This window comes from Haemaphysalis longicornis, unplaced genomic scaffold, assembly GCF_048455015.1.
Source record: "Haemaphysalis longicornis isolate Haplotype H1 unplaced genomic scaffold, Haemaphysalis longicornis Haplotype H1 scaffold_3, whole genome shotgun sequence".
NCBI lineage: Eukaryota > Metazoa > Arthropoda > Arachnida > Ixodida > Ixodidae > Haemaphysalis > Haemaphysalis longicornis.
Window position 1 is genome coordinate 132,213,582 of NW_027526335.1, and position 23,676 is coordinate 132,237,257.

Here is a 23,676-nt window from a genome sequence, read left to right on the forward strand (position 1 = left end):
GGTTCGGCTGTGCCACATGAGAAGCAGCGTAAATGACGCCGGCCATTCTTCTTTCAAGTGATGGCGCGAACGAGTCCCTATATTTCATTGCGAAGCCACGCGATTGCAACCCTTTTGTTCGCCTTGTAATGCTAGCCCGGAAAAGCGCCGAAACCTTGACCGACGACAGCGCTTGTGCGCGCGAGGCAATCACATGGTTAACTCTGACAAAGCGGTTTTATCCGCACCCGGCGATCTGATACGGCAGGGACCCAGCGTTTCCTAGCCGTCACCCCTTGACCCGCAGTGCGTCTCGACGGAATGTGTGCAGAAGACAACGCGGCGGGGTTGGTAAGGACATACTGAAGCCCTGCTGCGTTCCACTGGGCGAAGAGCACGCAGAACAGCAAGCCTTTCAAAACGGTGAATCGTTTTGCCGACTGGTATCCTCGCGGGGGTTAAACGAGTGACCGTATGGTTCTAAATATTTCTTCTACCTTAACGCGATAAATATGAGATTTTGATGTTGCTTGTGTGGTTGAAAACACGACCGTTTATCTCTGTTTAGCACTGGCCGTGACGCTGGAGTTGCGTCATCAGGAGGCTGGCCGCCTCGAAAACTGCGATTGGTAAGGATGCCACACTCGCAACGCAGTTGTCACAACTATACCTGGGCTTTTTACGGAACTAAACGCCATTATTCAACCACAGCCTCCTTCATTACCGACTATGTACAGGAGGCTATGATGCAGTCATGTTCAGCCCGTCTCAGGGTGGCAGTTAAAGATAGCACAGTATATTCAAGGGGAGCTTATTTTGTTGTCTATTCCTGTTAACTGCTTCTTTTTTTTGTTTGTGTGTGTGTGTGTGGGGAGGGGGGGGGGGAAATATAGATGGTTTGTCACTTGAACATCGGTTAATCCCAGGAGCCACGAATGTGTAATGAGGGTCTGCCTTTTTGTTCGTGGGCTATGATGTCTATAGGGGTGAGGAGTGAAAAAGAGAGCGAAAGAGAGATACCCTGGAGCTAAAATTTCTTCTTACGTTGTCGCACTTCAGGTGTTTAAACCGGTCAAAGGTTGTTGACTGATGCCGATTCGTCTTGTTTACGGTATAGAACCCCAACTTTACACATTATGGAGCCACGCTAGCTTAAAAAGTTTGCATCGGGCTTTCAATACAAAACAGAACGTGAGGAAGGAAGTAACACTCAAGATGTAGGGCGACAGAAGAGTACGGCATCTTCTTTTTATTTGTCACTCCGTTAGCGTACAGTGAGGATAGCCGCCGCACCAGGCGTTGGCGCTCGTGTTCCTTTGGGGCCATTTTTTCGGTTCCCTTTCCCGCCCCAACTCAGGCTGCCCAGATGCGCGCGCAGTGATCTTGGATGTGCGGCCTCGGCACCGATCCCCCAGCGTCAATCATGGGATCCAGTGAATTTAGGAATGGAGGCGTTGCTGAACAGCGGCTACAGCAGCCTCCGGCGCCCCAGCCAAGAGTGTCGGGGCACGGGAACGGCGTTTGCCACGTCTCTGCGAAGCATCCCACACTGACGGCGGGTCTGGAGCGCTCCACGGGTTACAGCCGCGGCACGGAATGCGGTGGCCCGGACGGCGCCGCCGCATGTGGGACACGACCTGCTAAAGGTGATGAGTGCTGACAATTTCGTTCGTTGGGTCGGGGGAAGTAGAACGTGCAATTTCTCGGTAAATAGTCGCAGCCTGTAGGTGCTCCGAATGAATTCGGAAGTCCCCGCAACACACCCACACAGTCCATGCATAGTGTTCAAGCCCATTTTTGTTAAATTGCTTTTACGACTACCCTGTTACACCGCTGAAGTGCATATTTTCATTGGTCATTGTGCGGCATCAGGTAGGAAAGGGGTGGTTACGCAGTGCTTTGTACGTGCTGGAGCTGTCTTGATTGCATTCTTTCTAGCCGCCCTGAGTATAAAGCAAAACCGCTCATCAGCTTTCTGTTAGGAATATTTTTTTCCGATATATCGTAGCCTTCCAAGTATTATGGTGTCTAGGAGAACACAGGGACAGGTTTACCAGGAAAGAAGGGTAAAAAAATATACTTCCCTGTAAGAGTTCTTACTGTTCGTGCTCGAGGAGTGACTGAATGGGTGGCATCAGCATTTATCTTTTTTTTGTTTCAGTTTCGCTGTACTGCATCACATAACCGATAGTCGAGCCATAAATGCCGTGCGTCGGCGTCTTACCAACAGACGAGAGCAGGGCTGCTGTGATGGCCACGGCAAGTTAACATACTGTGCCACTAAACTGTGTCCCTAAAAGCGGTAAAAAATATCGATGCAAACAAAGATTGCGTAATATTCTTCAGTTCAACGCACGCCTTTCGCTCGCATTTTGGACAATTAGCGTTACTAATTTAAACACAATGAATGAATGAATGAATGAATGAATGAAATGAAATGAAAAATTTAAACACAAGAATGTATTTATTGTTCTCTAGAAAAGGAAGATCCACCAACAGGCGTAAATTGTCTCGCCTAGGGGGCGGACACCGATTTTTCGAGCTTACAGCACACGTTTATGGCAACACTGCAGGTTTTCCTCAATTTCAGAGGCGAATGTATTGAACGAGTTAGTTCACACAAATTCCTTGGCATTGTGTTCAATGAAAATTTAAATTTGTCTCCTCATATTGACAAACTTCGAACGGAGATGTCACGGTGCATTGATATTATTTATAAGATGAAATATTTACTACCAGCTTGGTTAAAAAAACAACTGTACTACAGTCTAATCCATTCTCGCCTTAACTACTGCCTTCTAGTGTGGCGTTCAACAGGAAAAACAAACATAGAAAACCTATACCGGCTCCAAAAAAAGTTTCACGCAAAATTGAAAACACACCCTACATCAGTCACAGTTCTCCATTATTAAAGAAACATCAGGCATTGACAATTACGAACATTCTAATTAAAAAAAAAACTCTCTAACTATTTATCACCAGATAAGGACTGAACCTAATGACTTCTACAGAAAATACACGTCACGAAGACATGAATACGAGTCTATAGGCAGGTAATATACGCAAAACCAAAACATCGCAAAAACTACCAGATTCTCAACTTTTTAAACAGTCACCCCGCAGTTATAACCATGGCACAAGATACTATCTGAACAAGGATTTAAACCTAAATTAGACATGTACTTTTTAGAATTACAATAAAAAACGTGTATTTTAACTTTTTGTTTCTTTCAGAAAACTTGGAGGTAATTTTTTTCGCTCTGTGAAATCTTGTACTGTAATTATTTTTTCTTTATGAAAACTGAGAACTGTTTTTCTTCTTTCTTACTGTGAAATCTTGAATTCTCCTTATTGTTTTCTGAAATCTAAGAGCTAGTGTTTTTTTTTCTAGTGAAATTTTTATTGTAATTATTGTGTCTTTCTGAAAACTGAAAGCTCATTTTCTATGCGTTAAGTGTGTGCATTCTTCTGTTATTTTTTATTGTCACAAAGGACGTGCCATTTCCCGCAGAGTCGTGCCAAAACGGAAGGGTGGGAGGGGGACGTCACTTTGGCAGGCTTTTTTTTTTTTTTTTGTAGCCTTTTTGACCGTCCCCCTAGAACACTGTGTAGCCATTCCAGCACATGTTGTCGCAATAAACTTTCAACTTACTCGATCGCGTTGTAGTATTAATGTTAATTTCAACTAAAACCTTTTTCGGTTTCGTTAGCGTTAATTCCTTCTTTGTTTTATGATACGTGTCTAGTGTTAATTTTCCTTGCACACCATATAGTTACCTGGTTATTTCTGTGAGCTAAACGTGAAAGTCCGAGGCGCATACGTGATCGATCGCTTCTGTCAGACATGGCGATATCCCGAAAATTTTCGAAAGTCGAGAATTGGCCCCCTAAGTCCTGTTAATTTTACGTACCAATTTCTTCATGGCACGTTTTGCATTTGACAACACCAAAGAAATTTCCTATAGATTTGCCGCCGCGTCCCAGTCGAAAATGACAAGAAAAATTCCTGTAGTTTGTCGTATTTTTGCGTGTCGTACTGTCTGTCGTATCCTTTTGTCGTGATTCTGGCAGCTGGCTATGTCACGACAGCATGATGGCTGTCGTACCGACAGGTAGTTCTGTTGTGACTACAAGAATGTTTGTCGCTGAGAAAATTGACTTTGCCTTGACAACGTAAATGTGTCGTAACAGACGGCTTTGTCGTAACAACAGGGCCTCTGTTAGATTTTGTCGTACGACAGGAATTCTTGTTAGGTTTCTGCGGTATTCTTCTTGTCATTTTAGACTAGGGTAAGGTTATAAATGATCAAAATTTCACTATATGTGGTCGGTTTTAAACCTTTGCAACTGGTAAACGCGATCCCGTTTCTTAAGGCAGCGCACGACCACCTGATAAGACGCATGTTCGTGTAGCTGTCAAGGAACTTGTATTCAAAGCAGCTAAGGGAGGTGTCACAGTGCTGGTGCCCTACTCTCAATTTTGTAAATTTTTCCAGGATTTGCCTAGTTGTTTCACGTAATGATCGGCGACGTATGCACATAACGGTCTGCCGCAATTACCTGCAGTCAGCTGACAAAGCTTTAAAGATAAATCTAACAGCTGCTTTAGCTGACAAAGGTCACCTCGTAGCTATCCCGTATTGCGCACGAAAAATATCACTTGACACATAGTTTGAAAAAAAAGGGCACATAACGCTAACGAAGTAAACGTACTTAAGTTAGTTTGCGTTAATACCACAAGGAAATTCAGTAACATTGATCTAAAGGTGAAGGACAGGTGTGTTTTGAACTGAAGAACACCACGATCATTTTGATCCTTACCTATTCATCTATTTTCATTGCTTTTAGCAACGCAATTAAGCTTGGTTTATGTAGCCTCGCAAAAAAAATTGTAATCACTTTCCGCCATCACCGTCACCACGCTGTCGCCTGCTGTTGTGGCACACGCTATTTACCGTATTTGCACGATTCTAACATGCCCCAGATTGTAGCGCGCACGTAAATTTGCCCGAAAAAATTCCAAAAAGAGTATTTTAACGATTCAACCACGCAGATGTCCACCCACCTGACAGAAGACATTATATTTCACACACGCAACTGTGGCAGCAAAAAAATGCCCTTTGCTTCATACTGGAGCGGGGTATACATTGAAAGTGTTGGCAATTTCAAGGGCCTTGACATTCATAATTTTTCCGCCTGGGAGTCAATTTTTTCAAAACATCTTCAAAGTGAGCTGGTCAGAGCCGATGAAGCCTTGCTTGAAAATATGGCCCTGCTTTCTTAACGTTAATCCCGCACTTGTGTCTCCGGCACGCCCAGTGTGCAGGATGCCGCTTATCCCCCGCCGTCGGCAAGTAAAATTAGCTTGCCCTTGATGGACGCAGAACAGTGGAACAACGAGCCCAAATATGCGCAACAGCTGGGTAAGGTATGCTAATTGTGAAATGGGTGCACCAAAATTTACTCACGTTACGTTGACGGATTGTTTTGATTTGAATTGAATTGTGAGGAGTTCGCGCTCATGGCAATGTTGATATATTCGGGTGGAAGTTCAAAAGGGCAATGTATCAGCGCGCCGAAGCGGCGGACCGGGATGTCAACGTGCGCGCCCGTTTTGAATCGAGGTTGCGCTTACTGCGAACACCCAGTTAGTTTTTTTTTCTGTCGTCACTGCAGGAATTTATAAGCAGATTAAGTGTAAGAAATTACGGAACCAACTCGTGTCACATTCAAAATACTAGCAGTGCTGCACTTTTTTGAGTCGCTGGGAACGCGCCGATTGTAACGCGCACCCAAATTTGAAGACTGCCTTTTGCACAAATTTAAAAAAAAATCCCAGGCCATCTCCACTAACGTTAAACGTGGAGGGGCGAAGCATGCAGTGTACAAATGTATTCTTGGCGCCTTGGTGTATTTTTCCCACGGAGATGAAACCGTTGGGAGGAGGGGGGGGAGGTAGAGTTATACAGCTTTGCTGTAAGTCTCGTGTCTTTGAAGCACGAAGCATTCTAGCGCGAGGCGTTGAAAGCGGGTGTCCCGGTGTTTTAGTACCGTGACTACATGACACTTCGACGACATGAGACACCGACAGCCGGAGCCAGGACTAAGGGGCTTCGCCACTAAAAGGTGCGCGTTAGAATCGTGCAACTACGGTATCGTGCAAATACGAGTTAAATCAAAAGGTGGTTTGTTTAACCCGGTGTTCCTCTATTTTTTATTTCCCCACTAGTTTCTGGCAGGGTAGTCGTCTGCACTCGCCAACAAGTTGTTCTCGTGCTGCTGTCGTTGGCCAATTTCCTTCTTGGCGCCAGCGTCTCGCTACAGGCGCCCTTCTTCCCGCACGAGGTAAGGTCGTTCGCACCACTTTTCTCGTGCAGCCTGGAGCAAAACTGAAACGCTAAACTAGTATAAAATAGTGTGCGTGGACTTAATAAACACATTTAAAAACTACGGCACTTGTAAAGTTTATGTATGTATGTGTGTGTGTGTGTGTGTGTGTGTGTGTGTGTGTGTATATATATATATATATATATATATATATATATATATATATATATATATATATATATATATATATATAATGTTTCCTTCTCATGTTATTAATAAAAAAATAAGAATAATGTAACGTCACTAACGGTAAGAAATAGTCTAACCATTCCCCTATGCCTTCTTTGGTGTTGTAGAATGCCGGCATTTCTTTCTATATGTATGTATATATATATATATATATATATATATATATATTCTTCCGGAAGCACATGTATTTTTTACATGTGTAAAAGATATCCGCCGCGGTTGGCCCAGTGGCTACGGCGTTGTGCTGCTGAGCCAAAGGGGGCGGGTTCGATTCCCGGCCGCGGCGGCCACTTTTCTGATGGAGGCGAAAAGCAAGAACGCCCGTGTGTTCGAGATTTCGGCTCAGGTTAAAGATTGCCAGGCGATCAAAATTAACCCGGAGCCCTTAACTACAACGCGCCTCGTCGCCTGTGCAGCGTCGGCGCGTTAAACCTCATAATCAATCAGGCATGTTTGAAAGAGAGAAAGTGGAGAAAAAATGGAGGAAGTTCACAATAATGCGTAATACTTGAAGGTAGCTGCGAGCAGGTGGAACCACAAGGCCCCGGCGCCTCATGTCGCCTTCCTTCACGGTGAGTTCGACGCCCTCAGTGGGCGGACTGTTGACAACAATGTAGACTCCAAAGTGCTGCACGCAGCTTCTGGGATGAACTACAGGCTACCGGAGGGGATCTTTCTGCTTTACGCTCAAATATGCCGACCTCAAGCATCTCCTTTAATATTGTTGTTTGTTTTTGCACCACATCGCTCAGACATCACTATATCTTCCCACGAGTACTCGAGTAGACCTTTACTCCATGGACAAATCTCTACTGCGATCAAAAGGGGCCGAGCACGGGTACTCGGGTCAACTCAGGTCCCTTTTGTTAAGCTACCGCGTCTTCTTCAAAGACCCTGCATCCCCCTCCCTCACTCCCATTACCTGAACTAGCATTTGACCATCCTTATCAGTAAAGGCGTGGCTACTACTGCTCTACCAGGCTACTAAAGACAAACGAAGAGATCCCCTTAACATGGTCGCGCCGGTGCAATAAACTTTTGCAGGCGGAGATTAAGGACGTAACGGCAACGCAATGTGGCCTCGTCTTCAGTGTGTTCGAGTTCACCATCTTCATCATGGCTCCAATATTCGGCAAGATTGTAAGTACTGCGTGCACCACCTGGCCAGGCTCTGCCAGAGCGTGCTTCTTTTGGCTCGTAAAGGCACCCAGTATTTATACTCTAGTCATATCAGAATTACGAGAGTCTCTCGGTCACTCGCGAGTGTTTTTGGTGGGAGGCCTTGCACGCCTTTATGGATGCCCATGACTCATGTGCATGCAGTGTTAGAAGTCCCTGTGCAAAGTTCCGAGGCCACATATAATTAAAGAAAAAAATTTCTCGTGAGCAACCACAAGATTCTTGCTACTTATAACGAATGACGCTATCGTCAACTTTCCCGTGTAAAACATTGTTTATTTTCCATATTTGAGCTTCTGCTAAGAACTATTTGTGGCCTGAAGACTTTCTTGCATACCTGAGGAGTGTACATAACAAACATTTCCTTTTGGGCAGATAGGGTGTGGAGGAGGGGGACGGTAGGAGAGCGGATGACGTTTTTTTTTTTTTTTTGTTACAAAACATGTAGCTCCCGTCCTTTGGTAACAGCGTAAGCCGCCCTGCGGAATGCGACTAAAAAGCGACTAGGCGGAATGTAACCTGCGTTCCTTCCAGGTGCCCATCGTGAAGCCGAAATTCATGCTTCTCTCCGGCCTGTTCTACGTGGGAGGTGCATCTGTTATTTTCGGGTGAGCTGTGTGAAAGCTGTTTAAGCGGGGGCTGAGAGAAAACCACCCTCTGCTTTCGTGACAATCATTGCTTTGGATTGGATCCGGGCTATACGGGCGGGTACAAAACCCGCAGATAACGCTGCTAATTCTCTTACCAATGGAGATTTGGGGCCTACTGCACCCCCTGCATTTGCTCGCGTATCTGTGTAAGCAATATTTGTGTGCCTTTCGGTCAGAGTAAGGCCCGTGCGCTTTCAGTTGTCGACACCTGCGTAAGGCTCGGCTTGCAGAGATGTGGGGTTCCGCCGCAAGGAGGATGGGCGAGATCGTTCGAGACACTTTTATTCTCATGGTTTTAACAGTCAATCAATCAATCAATCAATCAAGCAATCAATCTTTATTTCAACATCTGTGCTGGGGACCGTGAACAAAAATCCACCAAACGGGCTTGACCGGCCCTGTCAAGCGGAACTAACACCTTAAACAGCAGAGCTGTTTAAGGTTTTAGTTCCGCTGTCAAGAGTTACCAGAAAAAAATACCAAGAAAAAATACCGAGTGCACCCGAGCGTGCGCCTCGTGAGGAGCGCCTGCCGTCGTCCAGCTCTACCTTCGAGTACACTCTGCCCAGCGTTCGTGGAGTCATCTCGCATGCTCTTCTACTCGCGAGTTCACGTGCGTTCGCGCGCGAAGTAGGGAGCACAGACGCCGAGTTCGCGAAGCCGGTTGCCGCCGGTTCAAGCGCGTGCTAGCGCGGTCACTCTGGGAGAGACGTGAAAGCCTGCGGACCGTGGAAAACCATCAGGGCTTGCCATCCGTGGAGAAGCTACAGCGGCAAGTTTGGAAATCCGTGTGAGGTACAACAGCCGGGTCTCCGACAAAGGGAGATGGGCCACCAGCTCTGCTGTTTCTCCAGCGTTGCGCCACCAGTGCAAGCTGCGCCAATTTTAAAGACGACAGTCTTTCTTGGGCTCCTTAAACCCAGAAATTTTGGTCTGTCTGTATGTCTGTATGTCTGTCCGTCTGTCTGTCTGTGACTCGATGCAGCCACCCGGCCAAAGCAAAACAATGCCTGCGCATTAGTCTTGTATAGTTACAGCTAAATCTACCCATCTATGTCCGGTGTAAGGTTCATACTTGTCAACATTGTTGAAGAAGAACAAGACATTACGCAAATATGAGACAGCAAATCAATACAGAAGTGATATTTGCAGTGTTCCTTTATAAAAAAATAAAACAGGCTTGCTTTTGCAAATTTAAATAATTCATCAACTGCAGAAAAAGAATTCACTCCGCCGTCGCCTGCTGTCGCCCGCGCCACTATAGCTTCTTGCGCCATTTTAAGAAATCAACCGGTAACAGTTACGCAAGGTTCCACTAGATAGTTTCTAAGTTCTGCTTGCAACGCACGTGGAGTAGGGAAACGCGGTTCTATAAACGTTGAAGTAGGGCGCCTCGATTAACGCGCGTCTTCGCCGTACGGCAGCGTTCGCATGGAGACACCCGGTTTGGAGCAGTGGAACGCGGGAAATTTAAAATGATTTAAGCAAACCTTTGGCGCCTTTACCTTGGGAGGAGCGCGACGCATGAGGAACAACATGACAGGTGAGCGGGAAAGCGAAGGGAGGCATTTACTTCGCAAAAGCCGATAAAGATTATCGTCTTTTGACATTTGCCACGAAAGGAGCAGATACGCGGCCAATTTTTTTTATTTGTTTACTCAAAGGAAATGTTATCACTTTCTCTCCACGTCGCCGCCAGGTTCTTAAAGAAATCTCCGCCTGGTTCCGTGTTCCTTGGCTTGGCCATCGCCACGAGAGCCGTCGAGGGACTCGGCACTGCCTCCTTCATGACGGCGGTCTTCGCAATTGTCGCCGCCGAGTTCCCAAGGTCACTGGGCACCACATACGTAAGTGCAGATAACTAGGGTACGGATGCCTACACGGGTAACTTCGAGCGACCTTGGGTACGGGGAGTGGCGACAGCGCGGACCCCGAAACCTTTTTAGGTTGAGGTAGAAACGTATAACAGCGGAGGTCGGCACGTTCAAGTGGTAACTGATGGAATATCTGTTCGTTTAGTGACCAGGAGCTCCGGGACCTTGCTGAAAATCGGGGGAAATAAACATAGTCGACTCTGTCAGCCTCGCTGACCAAGTCAGCGAGGCTGATAGGGGCGCGAGCAGTAAGTAAATGGCCTTGGCGCGCTTAGTCTACAGGAGTTTCTTGAGAGCTTGATGCAGAGAACATAATGTCATTCGCCCACGTTTTTTTTTTTTCTTTGCGGGGGGGAGGGGAGTTGCGGGAAGGGAGGAGGCAGCGTGCCCCGTTGACCGTCGCCTGCCAAGTTTATACAGCCCGAGAGCAAAGATCAGGTTTCGGAGCGGGGGGGCACACGGTCGTCAGTTGGATGGAAACATATAGGCGCAATGCCGATCCCCAGCAAAGAACCTCCGTGCAGCCCTTCCTCGAGCTGTATAGTTACAAGGCTTTATCATCTGCCCTACATATTCGAAAAAGTCTGGAACTGTGTGTGTATATAGTTTGTCTTTGAAGGAACGTAAGGAGAAGGGATGCCTTGTGAACCACCTAGTTCACCCTGCAGCATTTCTGAAGGAATTCTGAATACTTCGTCCAGTGCTGCACGTAATTCTTTCAATGCCAACGTGAGCTCTTTTAGGCATGCACATTGTCTCGCTCTTCTTGGAGCCCATGTGTGTAACATATTTTAAGACGTACTCATGGCTCATGGCCGGGTTTTTATTGTTTCCGTTTCAGTCAGTCCAGCAAACAGCGTTCGGTGCCGGTCTTGTTGCTGGGCCCACAGTGGGCGGTTTCCTTTATCAGGTCGGTAACAAAATATTCGGCATATAGCGTTTTTAACATTACGAATACGTTAACGTTACTATGTGCGGTGCTACCTTCAAACATTTTGTGTATTAAATAAAAAGTGGCGTTAACCGCAGCATACCCAAGGAGTTTTTCTGCTTCGCCTGAGATGGAGGGCCTAATTTGTGGTCACAAGGACTATTTGGATGGCGACGAAATATAAAAAAGGGGAAAAGTGGAAGGTTATTTCAAAGTGCACCCAAAGCGTCGCTGTTATTGGTGTTATGGAAAATGGTTTAACGTAGTGACGACAAGGCTGGTTACCAGACAAGACGGGCAATGAAGTCATTTCGAAATCAGAAGACATATATAATAAACGTACACACAAGCAGAAATATTGCATACATCTGCCGGGTACAAAAAGCTTATCTAGAAATGCACATTTCTATAGGTGTACATTTCAGAGGGCTCACTCAGAGTTCCGTTTCGTTTTATACAGAAAGCGCTTCACGTGCCGTGACATTCCTGCTTTTCCCCGCAATATTTGTTTGTTTGATTTCCACTTGGGTGCACAACTTAAGTCTTTGCAATGAAACGGCAAATGTGAATTTGTTCTCTCTTATTGACACTACCCTGTTCTGGTATGGGGTCATTCACACATCGTAAACTTTATTACAAGTCACTTGAATACTTCGTAGATGATACCTATACAACACATTCACAAAGGGTTTCGAATGATCTTCGTCTGTAACGAGGAAGTACAGCTATTCTATACATATGTGGAGTAGCCTCCAATGGCCTACTTCCAAGAAAGTCAAGGTTTCTTGTAAAAACGGGTCTCATTTGAGCTGAACTTTATTGTTGGGAGAAAAGGCGGTGTATACAGTGCAAATGTTCTTTTGTCGGATTGTGGCGCGTAATGAAATGTTTTCGCAACAGCTGTGGCATACGCAATCAAGGTTCCTTGATGCTCAGTCCTGGATAAGGCACGAACCACGAGGTCAAGAAATACTGTACGACAATAAAATTTCCACCAAGGTGTAAATGACACCCTGAACAAAATCCAGCAAACGTTGAACACAACACATTTAGCGAGACCAGCGAAAGAGTCTTTCGGGGAAACGCTGTGTTCCAAAGCTGCAGCCGCTGAATATTTCTCCACGCAGGCCGGAGGATTCATCGTCCCCTTTGCCGCAGTTGGGTCTCTTCTCCTTGTTTGCGGCATCTTCGTCTACCTCATGCTGCCAGCCATAGGTGAGAAGTGCTGCGCTGTTGGTAACTCTTGCACTTTACCCCCCATTTCGACTGACGATAAGAAAACATTGGAATTGAAAGGAAAACTTTGTCAAGATGAGGGAGATGAGAGAAACAAAACGTTTGAAAACCGCGCGAGCTCAGTCTCGTCACTCCTATCTCAAAAATTTAAAAATCGATTAGTCAATCCGCGCCCTTGGGATGCTCGTTGTCTGCTTAAATTAGCGACAAAAGCTCCTCGCGTACGGTGGCTCAGAAACTTAACCAAGCGTTAAACCAACATCCTCACAGCTGAAGCCTGTGGTCTCTTTCGTGCAATTATTTATTGCCTGCCATTTCTTGTATAATTGTGTGGGGACCTAAGAGTATACCAAATGTACAGCCATGGACAAATGAAACGCGAACCCGAAAATACGAACCAGGACACGCAAAAAGCGCGATTTCTCTCCATTAAAGTCAAGATGACTTGGTTACAAAAAACACAGCTTGGAAATGTGGCTTTCCAAATATGCCAACTGCGCGCCATTACTGGACCTCAACGAACAGTATTTTTCAGTTTTGCCCATTTCGGTTCGTAATTTTGTGTTCGCATATTTTATTTGTCCACGGCTGTACTAAAACTAAGGTTCAGTTCAATATCCTAACGTTCGGATAAGGGCTCTGAAGGCCAACACGAAACTCACTCGGGTAAGGCACCGGATTTTTTTTGTTATTCAACGTCAAGAAGCGTCATCCGCGTTTGTGCTGTGTGGGCTTGAGTAATGTACACCTAAATAAAGCTTGAAGAATTGCACTGAAAATGTTACTTAAAATGTGAAACAGAAATAACATATCTCCATATTTAATTAGAATACTAAACTAAGATTAGGATTTTTTTAACGAATAGCTGATCCCCAACCGAAGCTCGTTTTTTCGGTCCTCGTTTTAGAGCGTACTTGCTTTCGAATTCTTGAATGCAAGTGCACCCACTCTAATAGCTGTTGTTCCAGAATAGCATACGCAATGAAGCGGCAAAACCTTCCGAATTTCGAAGACTTGCGTAAATGCCTATATCGCACAGTAGTAGCACTAGTCGACGAAATGCGCGATCGTCTTGGAAACTCCTCGCGCCCGTTGCGCTGCAGAGGACGACAACGAGGTCGCCCCGAAAAGCGGCGACATGTTGAAGTTCTGGTGCAACGCGGGCATCCTGTTGGACGCCTACTGCGTCTTCTCCACCTTCCTCATCATCGGCTTCAACGCCGCGTGCCTCGAACCTCACCTCAGACAGGTTTGTGGCGTCCTCCCTCCTGGGTCCCGGCGCGTTAGGGCAATGCTAATAAGTAAAAGCTCGCTAATTCGAACTTCATATATTCGAATTTATGGATAATTCAAACTGTAAGAGTTGGTCCGGCCAAGTCTCCATATAGAAGTCTCCGCCACTGATCATTCGAACTACGCGCCTCAACGACGGCGCCTTGGCGGCTAAAAAAATGCACCACGTGCCTACACACGAGGATGCCTTGAACGGAGAATAAAGCCAACCTAAATCCTGCATGGCGGACGATATGGAAGGCGCATTGTTAGCGAACTCGGTCGATTGATGACGCGAGTACAGTGGTGTTTGGCCATCGTATCAGAGGTCAGAAGCGCAGAGCATGTCGCTGCCAATGACAAGGACGAAGCGTAGGGCTGCCGTCCAGAAGACACTGCCGGATCTAATGCCGCCCGTGTTTTCTTCAGTTCTCAAGAATGCGAAGGTGAGGCTTTGCGCTCCACTCATTTGTCAGAGCAAAAAGAGCTTATTGTCACCTTTAGGGACAAAAGGCAGACCGCAATACGGGCTTTTTCAAGCCTCAAAGTGTTGACATGCCCAGTACTGCTTCCCAGTTCCAGTGTATTGTTGGTATTATTAATTTGAACTGAGATGGCGTCCCCTAGTTCGAATTAACGAGGTTTTACTGTGTCAAAATATTGTCACATAGGATAAAGCGAATCGAGGTTCTCGTAGAAATGGACGTTTATTGGAGCGAACTTGCGCTCCGCTATAAATTTAACGAGAACACAAACTGCGTGCTATAAGTAGCCAACGAAGTGACATGCGCAGACGAGCGTCGGCAAATCGAATGCCGTGGCGTTTACCCTGCGAGAATTTCTCTTCGCGGTATTCTTTCCGGGACCACCAAATTAGATTGAAAACACCAGCAATCAAAGACCATTGTAGCCTAGCGGCCGCAGAGCGAAACTCTCCCTATCAGGTAATATAGCGTGTGCGGCATACAAAAAAATTGGCCCCGTATCTGCTCCTTTTGTTGCAAATGCCGTCAAACGACAATCTTTTGCAAAGTAAATGCCTCCTTTCGCTTTCCCGCTCACCTCTCATGTTGTTCCTCTTTCGTCGCGCTCCTCCCAAGGTAAAGTCGCCAAAGGTTTGCTTAAATCATTTTAAATTTCCCGCGTTCCACTGCTCCAAACCGGGTGTCTCGATGCGAACGCTGCCATACGGCGAAGACGCGCGTTAATCGAGGCGCCCTACTTCAACGTTTATAGAACCGCGTTTCCCTACTCCACGTGCGTTGAGAGCAGAACGTGGAACCTTGCGTAACTGTTGTCTCTTGATTTCTTAAAATGGCGCCAGAAGCTATAGTGGCGCGGACGACAGCAGGCGACGGCGGAGTGAATTCTTTTTCTGCAGTTGAAGTCTTTAATTTCGCAAATTCAAGCATGTTTGCTTTTTTTATAAAGGAAAACTGCAAATATCACTTCTGTATTGATTTGTTGTCTCATATTTGCGTAATGTCTTGTTCTTCTTCAACAATGTTGACAAGTATGAACATTACACCGGACATAGACGGGTAGATTTAGCTGTGACTATATAAGACTATTGCGCAGGCATTGTTTTGCTTTGGCCGGGTGGCTGAATCGAGTCACAGACAGACAGACATACAGACAGACCAAAATTTCTGGGTTTAAGTAGCCCAAGAAAGACTATCGTCTTTAATAAAGGAAAGGAAACACGCGCTTCGCTTCTAACAGAGGCAAGACAGCCAGGCGCGGCGAGATGCTGGCAATAAAACGTAAGTAAAAAAAACAGAAGCCATGGTTCGCGGCGATATACATTAGTTCCGACTCGTCACTGTATTACAGAACGCAGGAGTCTTTAATTGAATGTACCAGAGGAAGTTGGGGATTCTTAATACTATTATAAAATTCTGGAATAATTTTTTGAATAGCCCATTTGTAAGGCAAGGTATATAATCTCAATGAAGAAATTCATAGGAGAGTTGGAAAAAAATCAGCCGTGTACCGCAAACTTGTATCAAACCCACGACCTTCAGATGTAATGTGTTTAGCTGTATTACACTTGTACAGGTTACTTCACAGTTAAAATCTTGATATTCTTAAAAAAATAGTACTGCACATTAAAGGGACAAATTAACTTATCAGTCAAAGTTGCCATAATTGCAGCAGCTCTTGCGTAAACAATTTAATACGGAAGAAGCGTCAAGACACGTATCGCTGCCCTATAGATATTTTTTTGCATGGCAGTTTGTGCCATCAGAAATGGTATACGGGGAACGAATGAGCTTTTTTGGAAGCCTCTAATACGTGTGCCTCGTGGAGGTGCTCCTACAGTCGTGTCTTGCAGGCCTGTGCTATACTGTTGCGAGGAGATCGCGGTGTTCTCCCCGTGCTGTGCGCTGCGCCTTTCCTCCTTATTAACAGACGCGGTGCCCGCATCCTCGCAGTTCAACCTGGAGCCGTACATGGTTGGCCTGGTGTTCGTCTTGAACGGCACTGTGTACGCCGCCACTGCTTGGATATGGGGAAGGGTTGTGGACGTCACGGTGCGTCTTCCGTCGCCACTCAATCCCAGTCGGCGTCTTTGAGTGCTGGTGCCATCTTTCGAGATGAAACGCGTTGTCTTGGTTACAGTTAGGGTAGATATCACCATACGCTCGCGAATATCACCTCCTGTTCCTATGTTCCTATCTCAGTCGCTGTCACGGTTGCCCAGGATTACTTGTTTGGAGTGGGGACGCTCATGAACTCGCACATAAAAATATTAAAAAGACAAAGAAGACAAAACCAAACGATGGTGCGCAACCATCGTTTGCGCACCATCGTTTGGTTTTGTCTTTTCCCCTGTCCTTGTCCCTCGTCAAAATATGCAGCGCACGCTAATATTGAATTCTAGACTATACCAACTAGCCCTTAAACAAGCCTTTGTTAACTTTCTTTCTTATTGTTGTGCCAGATATTCTATAACACTGCTCATAATGGCCGCCTACTAACTCGCGAAGTGTGTCTTCTACTGAGTCATTGCTGCCCCCAGTATCAAACTTCGTGGGTGTCGGTGCTGACGTCGACGCGACCTTTAAGTGTAACGTACGTGCTACAGCTATGTACGTACCCGGTAACCGTGGCGTCACAACTATGGGCGAAAGCTGTGCAAGCAGTGTGTTTTGTTGTCAAATTTTCTATTTGAAGCAGCTATTTTCTGCTGTATCACCAACGATATGCCATGCTTGTAGCATCTCCTGTCGGCACGTTTGCACTTTTAGGGCCGAGCGAAGGAACTTTGCATCCTGGCGGGCCTACTGATGTGCGTGTGTTTGCTACTAGTCGGACCAGCACCTTTTCTTCCATTGTCCACGTACGTATCCACTACACAAGACATACTTACTTGAGGTCGCATCAAGAACTTCAAGCGTGCACAAGTCTGTACGTGGTATGTGCGGTGTGCTTTGGCCCTGGGATTAAATCGTCATATACTTTAGGCAGCGCAAATTACAGTGGGAAATTACTGGGAATGCTCGGCAGGAAACAAAGCTGATCGCAGGCTAGCATGCTCTAAAAACTGACCGGAGTGTCTCGGAGTAACCTAAGTCACCTTTGAAAGACAGTGTGCTAACAAATACTCAGGAGAACTAGTCTTCTACGTTACGGAGTTGCAAGGATTCTTTGTGTACACTTTGAATTTAAGAGGATAGGAGTGGGGACGCGCGTGCACTTATTCCCTTTGTGGACACTATATTTAAGCTCGTCTCCTTCAGAAAACGAAGAAGGGTTTTTGTTGCCGTCTGCAAAGTCGATGGTACAGGGATTGATGTCCTAAGATGGTCTCTACTGTGAATGGGTGATTGTCCAATGTGTTGAGTTCGGCGGCCGACTCTCCTTTTCGCCTGCCCACTTTCATCCCATGAACACTCCTTCCCCAGTGCCGAGTAGCAAACCGGGCTTAACGCCTGCATAAAGCTCTCGGCCTTTGCGCTCATTTTTCTCCTCCTTCTCCTCGTTGATTTGAAGAAAGTTCTCCGACGTGCGGGAAAGAGGCGAGTCGAGTTTGCTCATGAGGACTCGATCGCTATGACAATTAAGCAGCACCGCCCCCACCCCCCCCCCCCCCCACCCCCCCTCACCCTCCGCACACTGTATACCTCCAACTTAAGCGCAACAGTTCATGGTGATACCCCACGTTTAAAGCACTCATCATGGTAACACTAGTACCACTTCTTTTAATGGGGAGGCTGGATATGTAACTATAAAAACACTTCCATTCACTCACTAGTCTTTCCGATAGGGGAAACTTAGGGATTGTGTCATTCGGGCTAAAAATTGGCAGACCATAGTGCCCTCTATGCAAACCACTCGGTGCTACATACAGTACTGTGCTAAAAGGGTTTTTCTTTCTCCCCATCTTGTGCATATGTCTCCGAGTTTAGTATTTAGGAAATCTTTTTAAATGATGGATGACACGTTACCCGGTACTTTACAGGCCCTCTCTGTAATAAAAATGTGGTTTTCTATAAGTCCGTGATACCACAAATTTTCCAATGGACTATTAAAAAACGTGGGGCTGCCCAACAAGGAGCTGAGAATTTGAACGTGAGGATTGATTGATTGATTGATTGATTGATTGATTGATTGATTGATTGATTGATTGATTGATTGATTGATTGATTGATTGATTGATTGATTGATTGATTGATTGATTGATTGATTGATTGATTGATTGATTGATTGATTGATTGACATTTACTTTAATTATTGACCGTTTTACTGAACCTTCACCAATGTTTCTGTGGCTAGGTGCAGTTCTGTGGGTGCTTTTTTTTCTGCGTACATTAACTGACTGGCCCATACATCCCAAACGGCGCAGTTCCAGCACTTGCAGCTTAGGCTGTAAAATAAGTATCCCAGGTTTATTAGTTGGGCTCAAACCAACAAATTTTATCTGAACAAGATAATTACCAAAAAATAAACCCTGTTCTTTAGTGGGTCCCCTAGATAACAGCGCATGCGCCGTGACCAACCACAGATAGGAGTGCACGCGTGATAAGATGTCCACTCACCGTAATGTTCCAGAGCCGTCTGGACTGTGATGCTTGCCCTGGGAATATTCGGATTCGCCTCTGGTGGAACAAATGTCTGCTCGTTCGCTGGATCATTCCGCGACACCCTGTGAGTATATTTGCTGTGGGCATGCTTCGTTATACCGGGCTGAGAACTGACACGAGGGCGTAGTGATTGCTCCGTATCTTTATGCCTACCGTGAGTGACAATCTCCTCTGCGTGGTAGATTCGTATGGAATGCTTGAAATTAGTCCCGCATTAAGTACTATGCTTTTTCTGAATGTGTGGAGAAGGTGTCATGAGTGGGACTTGCCCGAAAAACGCGCTAGGGTCATCTTTTGCACACACAATGCAGATATACAAGAATGTGCAATAATGTGCATTCCTCTGATCTGTTCGTTGAGGTACGGCAACGCAAAGCTGTTTTACCCAGATGAGCTCTTGTTTTCGGGTTATACTTTCTTTGCCACAGGTTAGCACAAAACATTTAATGGTGCACACCCCCCCCCCCCCCGCCCTTTTTTCGTCGTTCTTCAGTTGAGAGAGAGAGAGAGAGAGAGAAATAACAGGCATTTTTTTCTTGTGTGCGTGCTACAAAATACGAAGAAACTTGTTTCTAGCAATTTTCGTTCATAACATCGAATCCTCAATATTTGCCTGATGGTTTTTCTCTTTCAGTAAACGTGGATTTCCAGATGATTTGTCTACATATGGCCTCGTTTCTTCCGTGTTCACGGCATCTCATTCAATGGGGTAAGTTTGGCGAACGTGTGGTTTTCTATTTTTCAATCATTACGCAATTTTTATCTCCAGAAAATAAGTTCCAAAACCTCTTAGTGCACGCTTTATTGTTAGCACGGGGCCTACCGGAAACAGTAACGTGCATTATAGACAGGTCAAGCGGTGACAGTTCCCGGTAGCAACCTTACTCAGAAATGCCCGTGGCGTCTTGTACAAACCTAAATTTGCGCCTTTTCACTCCACTAAATTACCGGGTGCATGGTGGCGGCCGTGCCTTTCAAAACATTTTGTCTGCTCGTGGATCCAGAATGCACTCAAGTTCCTTTCTGCTGCCATGCAAAATTGGTATGATTCCAAGAATAACCGCACTCACGCATGTACGCGCGCGAGAGGGGGTAGAGGGGGAAGGAGAGGGGACTTCTTATTAGGGGCTTTGTTATTAAGAAGAGAGGCTTTTTTTTATTAACACCCACCTTGGGCATTTACCTAAGATCTTTGTAAATACTCGTTCATGGTGTGCTAGTTTGGGCGAGTTCGTAATCCTAGCAAACGTTCGCCGCTCAAAAAAGATGAAAAAACAGAAAGGCGCACTATTCAATAAGCATCGTTCAGAGAAGATGCGGATAGCTTTTCAGAAACGCTTGAAAAAATTGCTCAGAACTGTGGGGAGCTGCGTCGTGAAGTAAGACGTCGCAAAATAAAAAAATAAAATATTGTTTTCCCCATCAGCATTAAGAAGCAGTCGGTTACGGATGGGTAGAGAGCTGGGTTCCGACCCATGTTGCACTTCCCACAAAGTTTTTTTATTACTCCGTTCAGTGATGTTGGTACCCTAGGGACAAAAGAATGTCATTGTAGATATTTATTCTGCGTTGAAAATGTTGCTAAACAAACGATACTTTGCAACTTCGTTTAACAATAGCATGGCCCATAATGATTTGAACCCCAGGGGCTGAATTGTTTAATACGACGGTCGTCATTTTGAAGCGATGTGGTGTTGGCATACAAATGCATGTATTCTTGGGTTGGCGCGTCACTTGGAGCGGGAGGCAACGGTGGAAATGACGCAGGTGCCGCAGCCGGAACAACGCGCAAAGCGACGCCCCAACCCAGAATACACATGCATTCGCATACCAACACCACATCACCTCAAAACAACGGGCCGTGGTTTCGTAGAATGGAGCCCAAGAATAGCAAGGTGACAATGGTATACCCGCGATCTGCAGAGCTTTCGTGGGACCAACGTTGGGTGGCTACCTGCTTGACACAGTCGGCTACCGCATGGCCACCATGGTTCTCCTGGGCAACGAGCTGCTCCTCGTAAGTTTCCTCAATCTGCATTGTACGCAATTTAGCTCTGTTCGTAAGGCGCGCATCCCTAAAATGAGTCCAACTAAGCTCGCATTTACTGAGCTGTCGCGGTTAACTATTGCTCTCTAAGTTGATAACGGTATGCGTGCGCGTCGTGCGTACCCTCGTACAATTTACCATCCCTTCCTCAATAAAGTTCAGAGAAGAGCAAAAGCTAAAAATGCGTCCAACCTTCCCTGAAAGCGCGTCCAATCGATCGCCAAACCTTCAAAGACCGATATCGCAAATGAAGAACGAACCCATGTAACGATTTTTCGCTTGATAAGTAAGCGCATCTACGAACGATCTAAACGTATACCGATGCGTAGTTGATGAGATAAAGACTACTATTGTACTTCATCATGATCGACGCGTGTATTGTCTTATCTAGAACCGTTTCTTTTCCGCGATTTTTCATGTAACCGTTTTGATACAACGGAAGCCAGGCTTCACGCACACGCCATGCGTCCAGAGATCTTATCACAGTCCGTACACCTGGCCCTATGCGCTCTACGCCTGCCAGGATGGCTGAGGATACCTTATCGAGGGGTTTTGTCAGGTCCAAGGCTATAATGGCCGCTGAGTGACGTGAGGGAGGGTCCTTCAGAAAATCCCAGTATAGCCTCAGGTGGACATCTTTTGTCGCAAGCCCTGCCCGGAAGTCATACATGTTGGGCGACAATTCTTTTTCTTCTATTAGCCTATTTATGCGTGCCATAATTATTCGTTCCATTATTTTTCCTATACATGACGTTAGCGATATCCGCCTGAGGAAGAGTGCCCTCTGTCCAATGCTTGTTAAAGAACTTGGTATCGAACCATCGTCGAGGTTTGTGAGCATATTATTCGTGACTCAGTCTTGCCCTGGCAGTTGTAGGGATGACGGCTGCACATAGTGTTCGCGCTACGATCGCGAGATTTGCCTTTAAAGGGTGCTCCATCGCTAGCACACCTATGCTGTGGTGAAGCTTGCAAAACAGAGTTACCGGTGATAGAAGTTATCACACCGTTCACCATGTCATAAGCGTTTTCGTTAGGCGTTCTAAAGCCTCTACTCCAACCAGCCGACGAGTGGGCAGGCTACTGCGCATGCGCACCATGCTCAGCTGGAAGCGCCGGAAGCGATGCGTGTTGAGAAAGCCAAATGGCTGCCTGCAGTGCCGATTACGCTTGGCTGCCCCCTTTTAAAATGAATGTCTATTACATTGCTGACGCGACTAAAATATATAAAAAAGGGAAAAATGACAGTAAACGTGGTTTTGTGTTTTATTAAGTGATAGACACCGACTATCATTTTCTGTGTTGGAGGTAATTGCGTGTTTACACGTACCGAAGGCGCACCTAGTAGGGCACATACTTTTCCGTCACGTTTAGTTAAAAACCACCCCTGCCACCCACCCACCGCTCGCCCGAGTGTGACACCGGCAGTTAAGCGGACCGCCGAAAATGTAAAACGAAAACTGTACGTATACTAATTTACGATAATCTATGCAGGGGGAAGCTTTGGCGTTGTAAAACAGCGCCAAAGCTGAACTGCATTATGATTGCGTGTTCGTATGGGAAAGTTTTGTAATGGTACGGCTCTCATGAGCCGGAATCTGCACCAGAACGACGACACGAAAAAAGTGACACCAGAAGTGCGCCGTAGAGCGCCAAGATTTGCTTGCCGCATGGAAAGCTTTAATACGAACCGTTCAGGTGGCAGCATGGGGCGATTGTGAGGTTGCGGGAATCGCTAATGCGCGACACTGCTGTGAAGGCCACTCTAAAATTAGAGGTAAAGAAGTAGTGGCATGTTGCATTAGGCGCCGGTAACGCCACCTGCATGGCAGGCGCTCGTATTTTTTATCATTGTGCGCAGCATGCGCATTCGGTTCAAGCTCCACGTCAAATGCCTGTTTCCGGGATATTGGGGCGTGATGAACTTGATGTCGCGGTCCTCGGCCGCCACTGGCTGGCACTCGTCCTTCGTCGTACTATAAAATTACCGTACACGGCAAAGTTCACCGCGGCTACGTTATTTATCGTACGGGCTGTACACGACGTTCGGTTTACCGGCAAGTCCTCGGAGTTGTTTAAAACTTGTGTGAACAGCATCTGCACGTTAAACAGTGTGTTTGAAAACGCAACTTCTCTCTCATTGCGCATTGCGTGCAGGTTGCATGGCTGTGCTTCTACGTGTTGGCCCGTCGCCAAACTGCGCCTGACCGTGAACCTCTTCTCAAGGAAGTCATGTGACCTCAGCTCTACTTAGCGTATTTTTCTCTTTTTAGACAAGCCTGAGTGTTGTAATTTAATGTAAGGATGTTACTTTGTGTTTTTAAACGCCTGTGCGTGTCCCGTTGTTTTATCGTGCATTAAAGAAATGTTACCACCGTGTTCCGCGTGCCTTTCGTTTCTTACAGTGCACGGCAAGCGTGCATGGGGTTCATTTTACGACCTACCTGGATAGACATAGGTTGTTCTCGGCGATTAGCGCTGAATGGCTGATGTAAAAGAAGAGAGAACAAGGGCCAAGACGTCCCGGTGAGACGGTGGTGGTTCAATTCACAAGATGGGGGCACCGATAATGATGATCTCATCGGTGAAGCCATGATGATTATCCATGAAGTTTCAACAACTTCCCCGGCCACAAGAAGCCGTGGTCAGTCCGCGTTCAGTAACTGTACATAAAGTCCGTTCTGTCGATCCGGTGAGGCAGTCGGAAGGGAAACTGCTGCATGCGTCGTCTTATGAACCCACGCCGAGAATGTCGACGCAGCCAGTTCGAAATTCGTAGGTCATCGTCACCGCTTTGCACTCTGATGTTAATTCTTCAGATGTATGTACTGGGTCTTGAGAAGTT

At 46.1% G+C, this 23,676-nt stretch overlaps 1 protein-coding gene across 3 annotated transcripts; it reads left to right on the forward strand.

Annotated features, from left to right (window-relative positions):
- Nucleotides 1–289: 289 nt before the first annotated feature.
- On the forward strand, nucleotides 290–23,210 carry LOC144175097 (MFS-type transporter SLC18B1-like). Of its 3 annotated transcripts, none has more exons than XM_077704163.1 (15): nucleotides 290–402; nucleotides 1,337–1,625; nucleotides 6,209–6,324; nucleotides 7,600–7,695; nucleotides 8,269–8,342; nucleotides 10,084–10,231; nucleotides 11,100–11,168; nucleotides 12,317–12,404; nucleotides 13,529–13,674; nucleotides 16,133–16,231; nucleotides 16,949–17,040; nucleotides 18,753–18,848; nucleotides 19,419–19,493; nucleotides 20,708–20,801; nucleotides 22,989–23,210. In XM_077704163.1, exons 2-15 carry the CDS (start codon nucleotides 1,367–1,369, stop codon nucleotides 23,067–23,069), a joined length of 1,533 nt encoding a protein of 510 aa, XP_077560289.1. In that variant the 5' UTR covers nucleotides 290–402; nucleotides 1,337–1,366; the 3' UTR covers nucleotides 23,070–23,210. The 3 variants fall into 3 exon arrangements, with proteins under 3 accessions (XP_077560289.1, XP_077560290.1, XP_077560288.1); XM_077704162.1 differs by lacking the exon at nucleotides 290–402 and adding an exon at nucleotides 545–608; XM_077704164.1 differs by lacking the exons at nucleotides 290–402; nucleotides 16,133–16,231 and adding an exon at nucleotides 534–608.
- The last annotated feature ends 466 nt before the right edge of the window (nucleotides 23,211–23,676 follow it).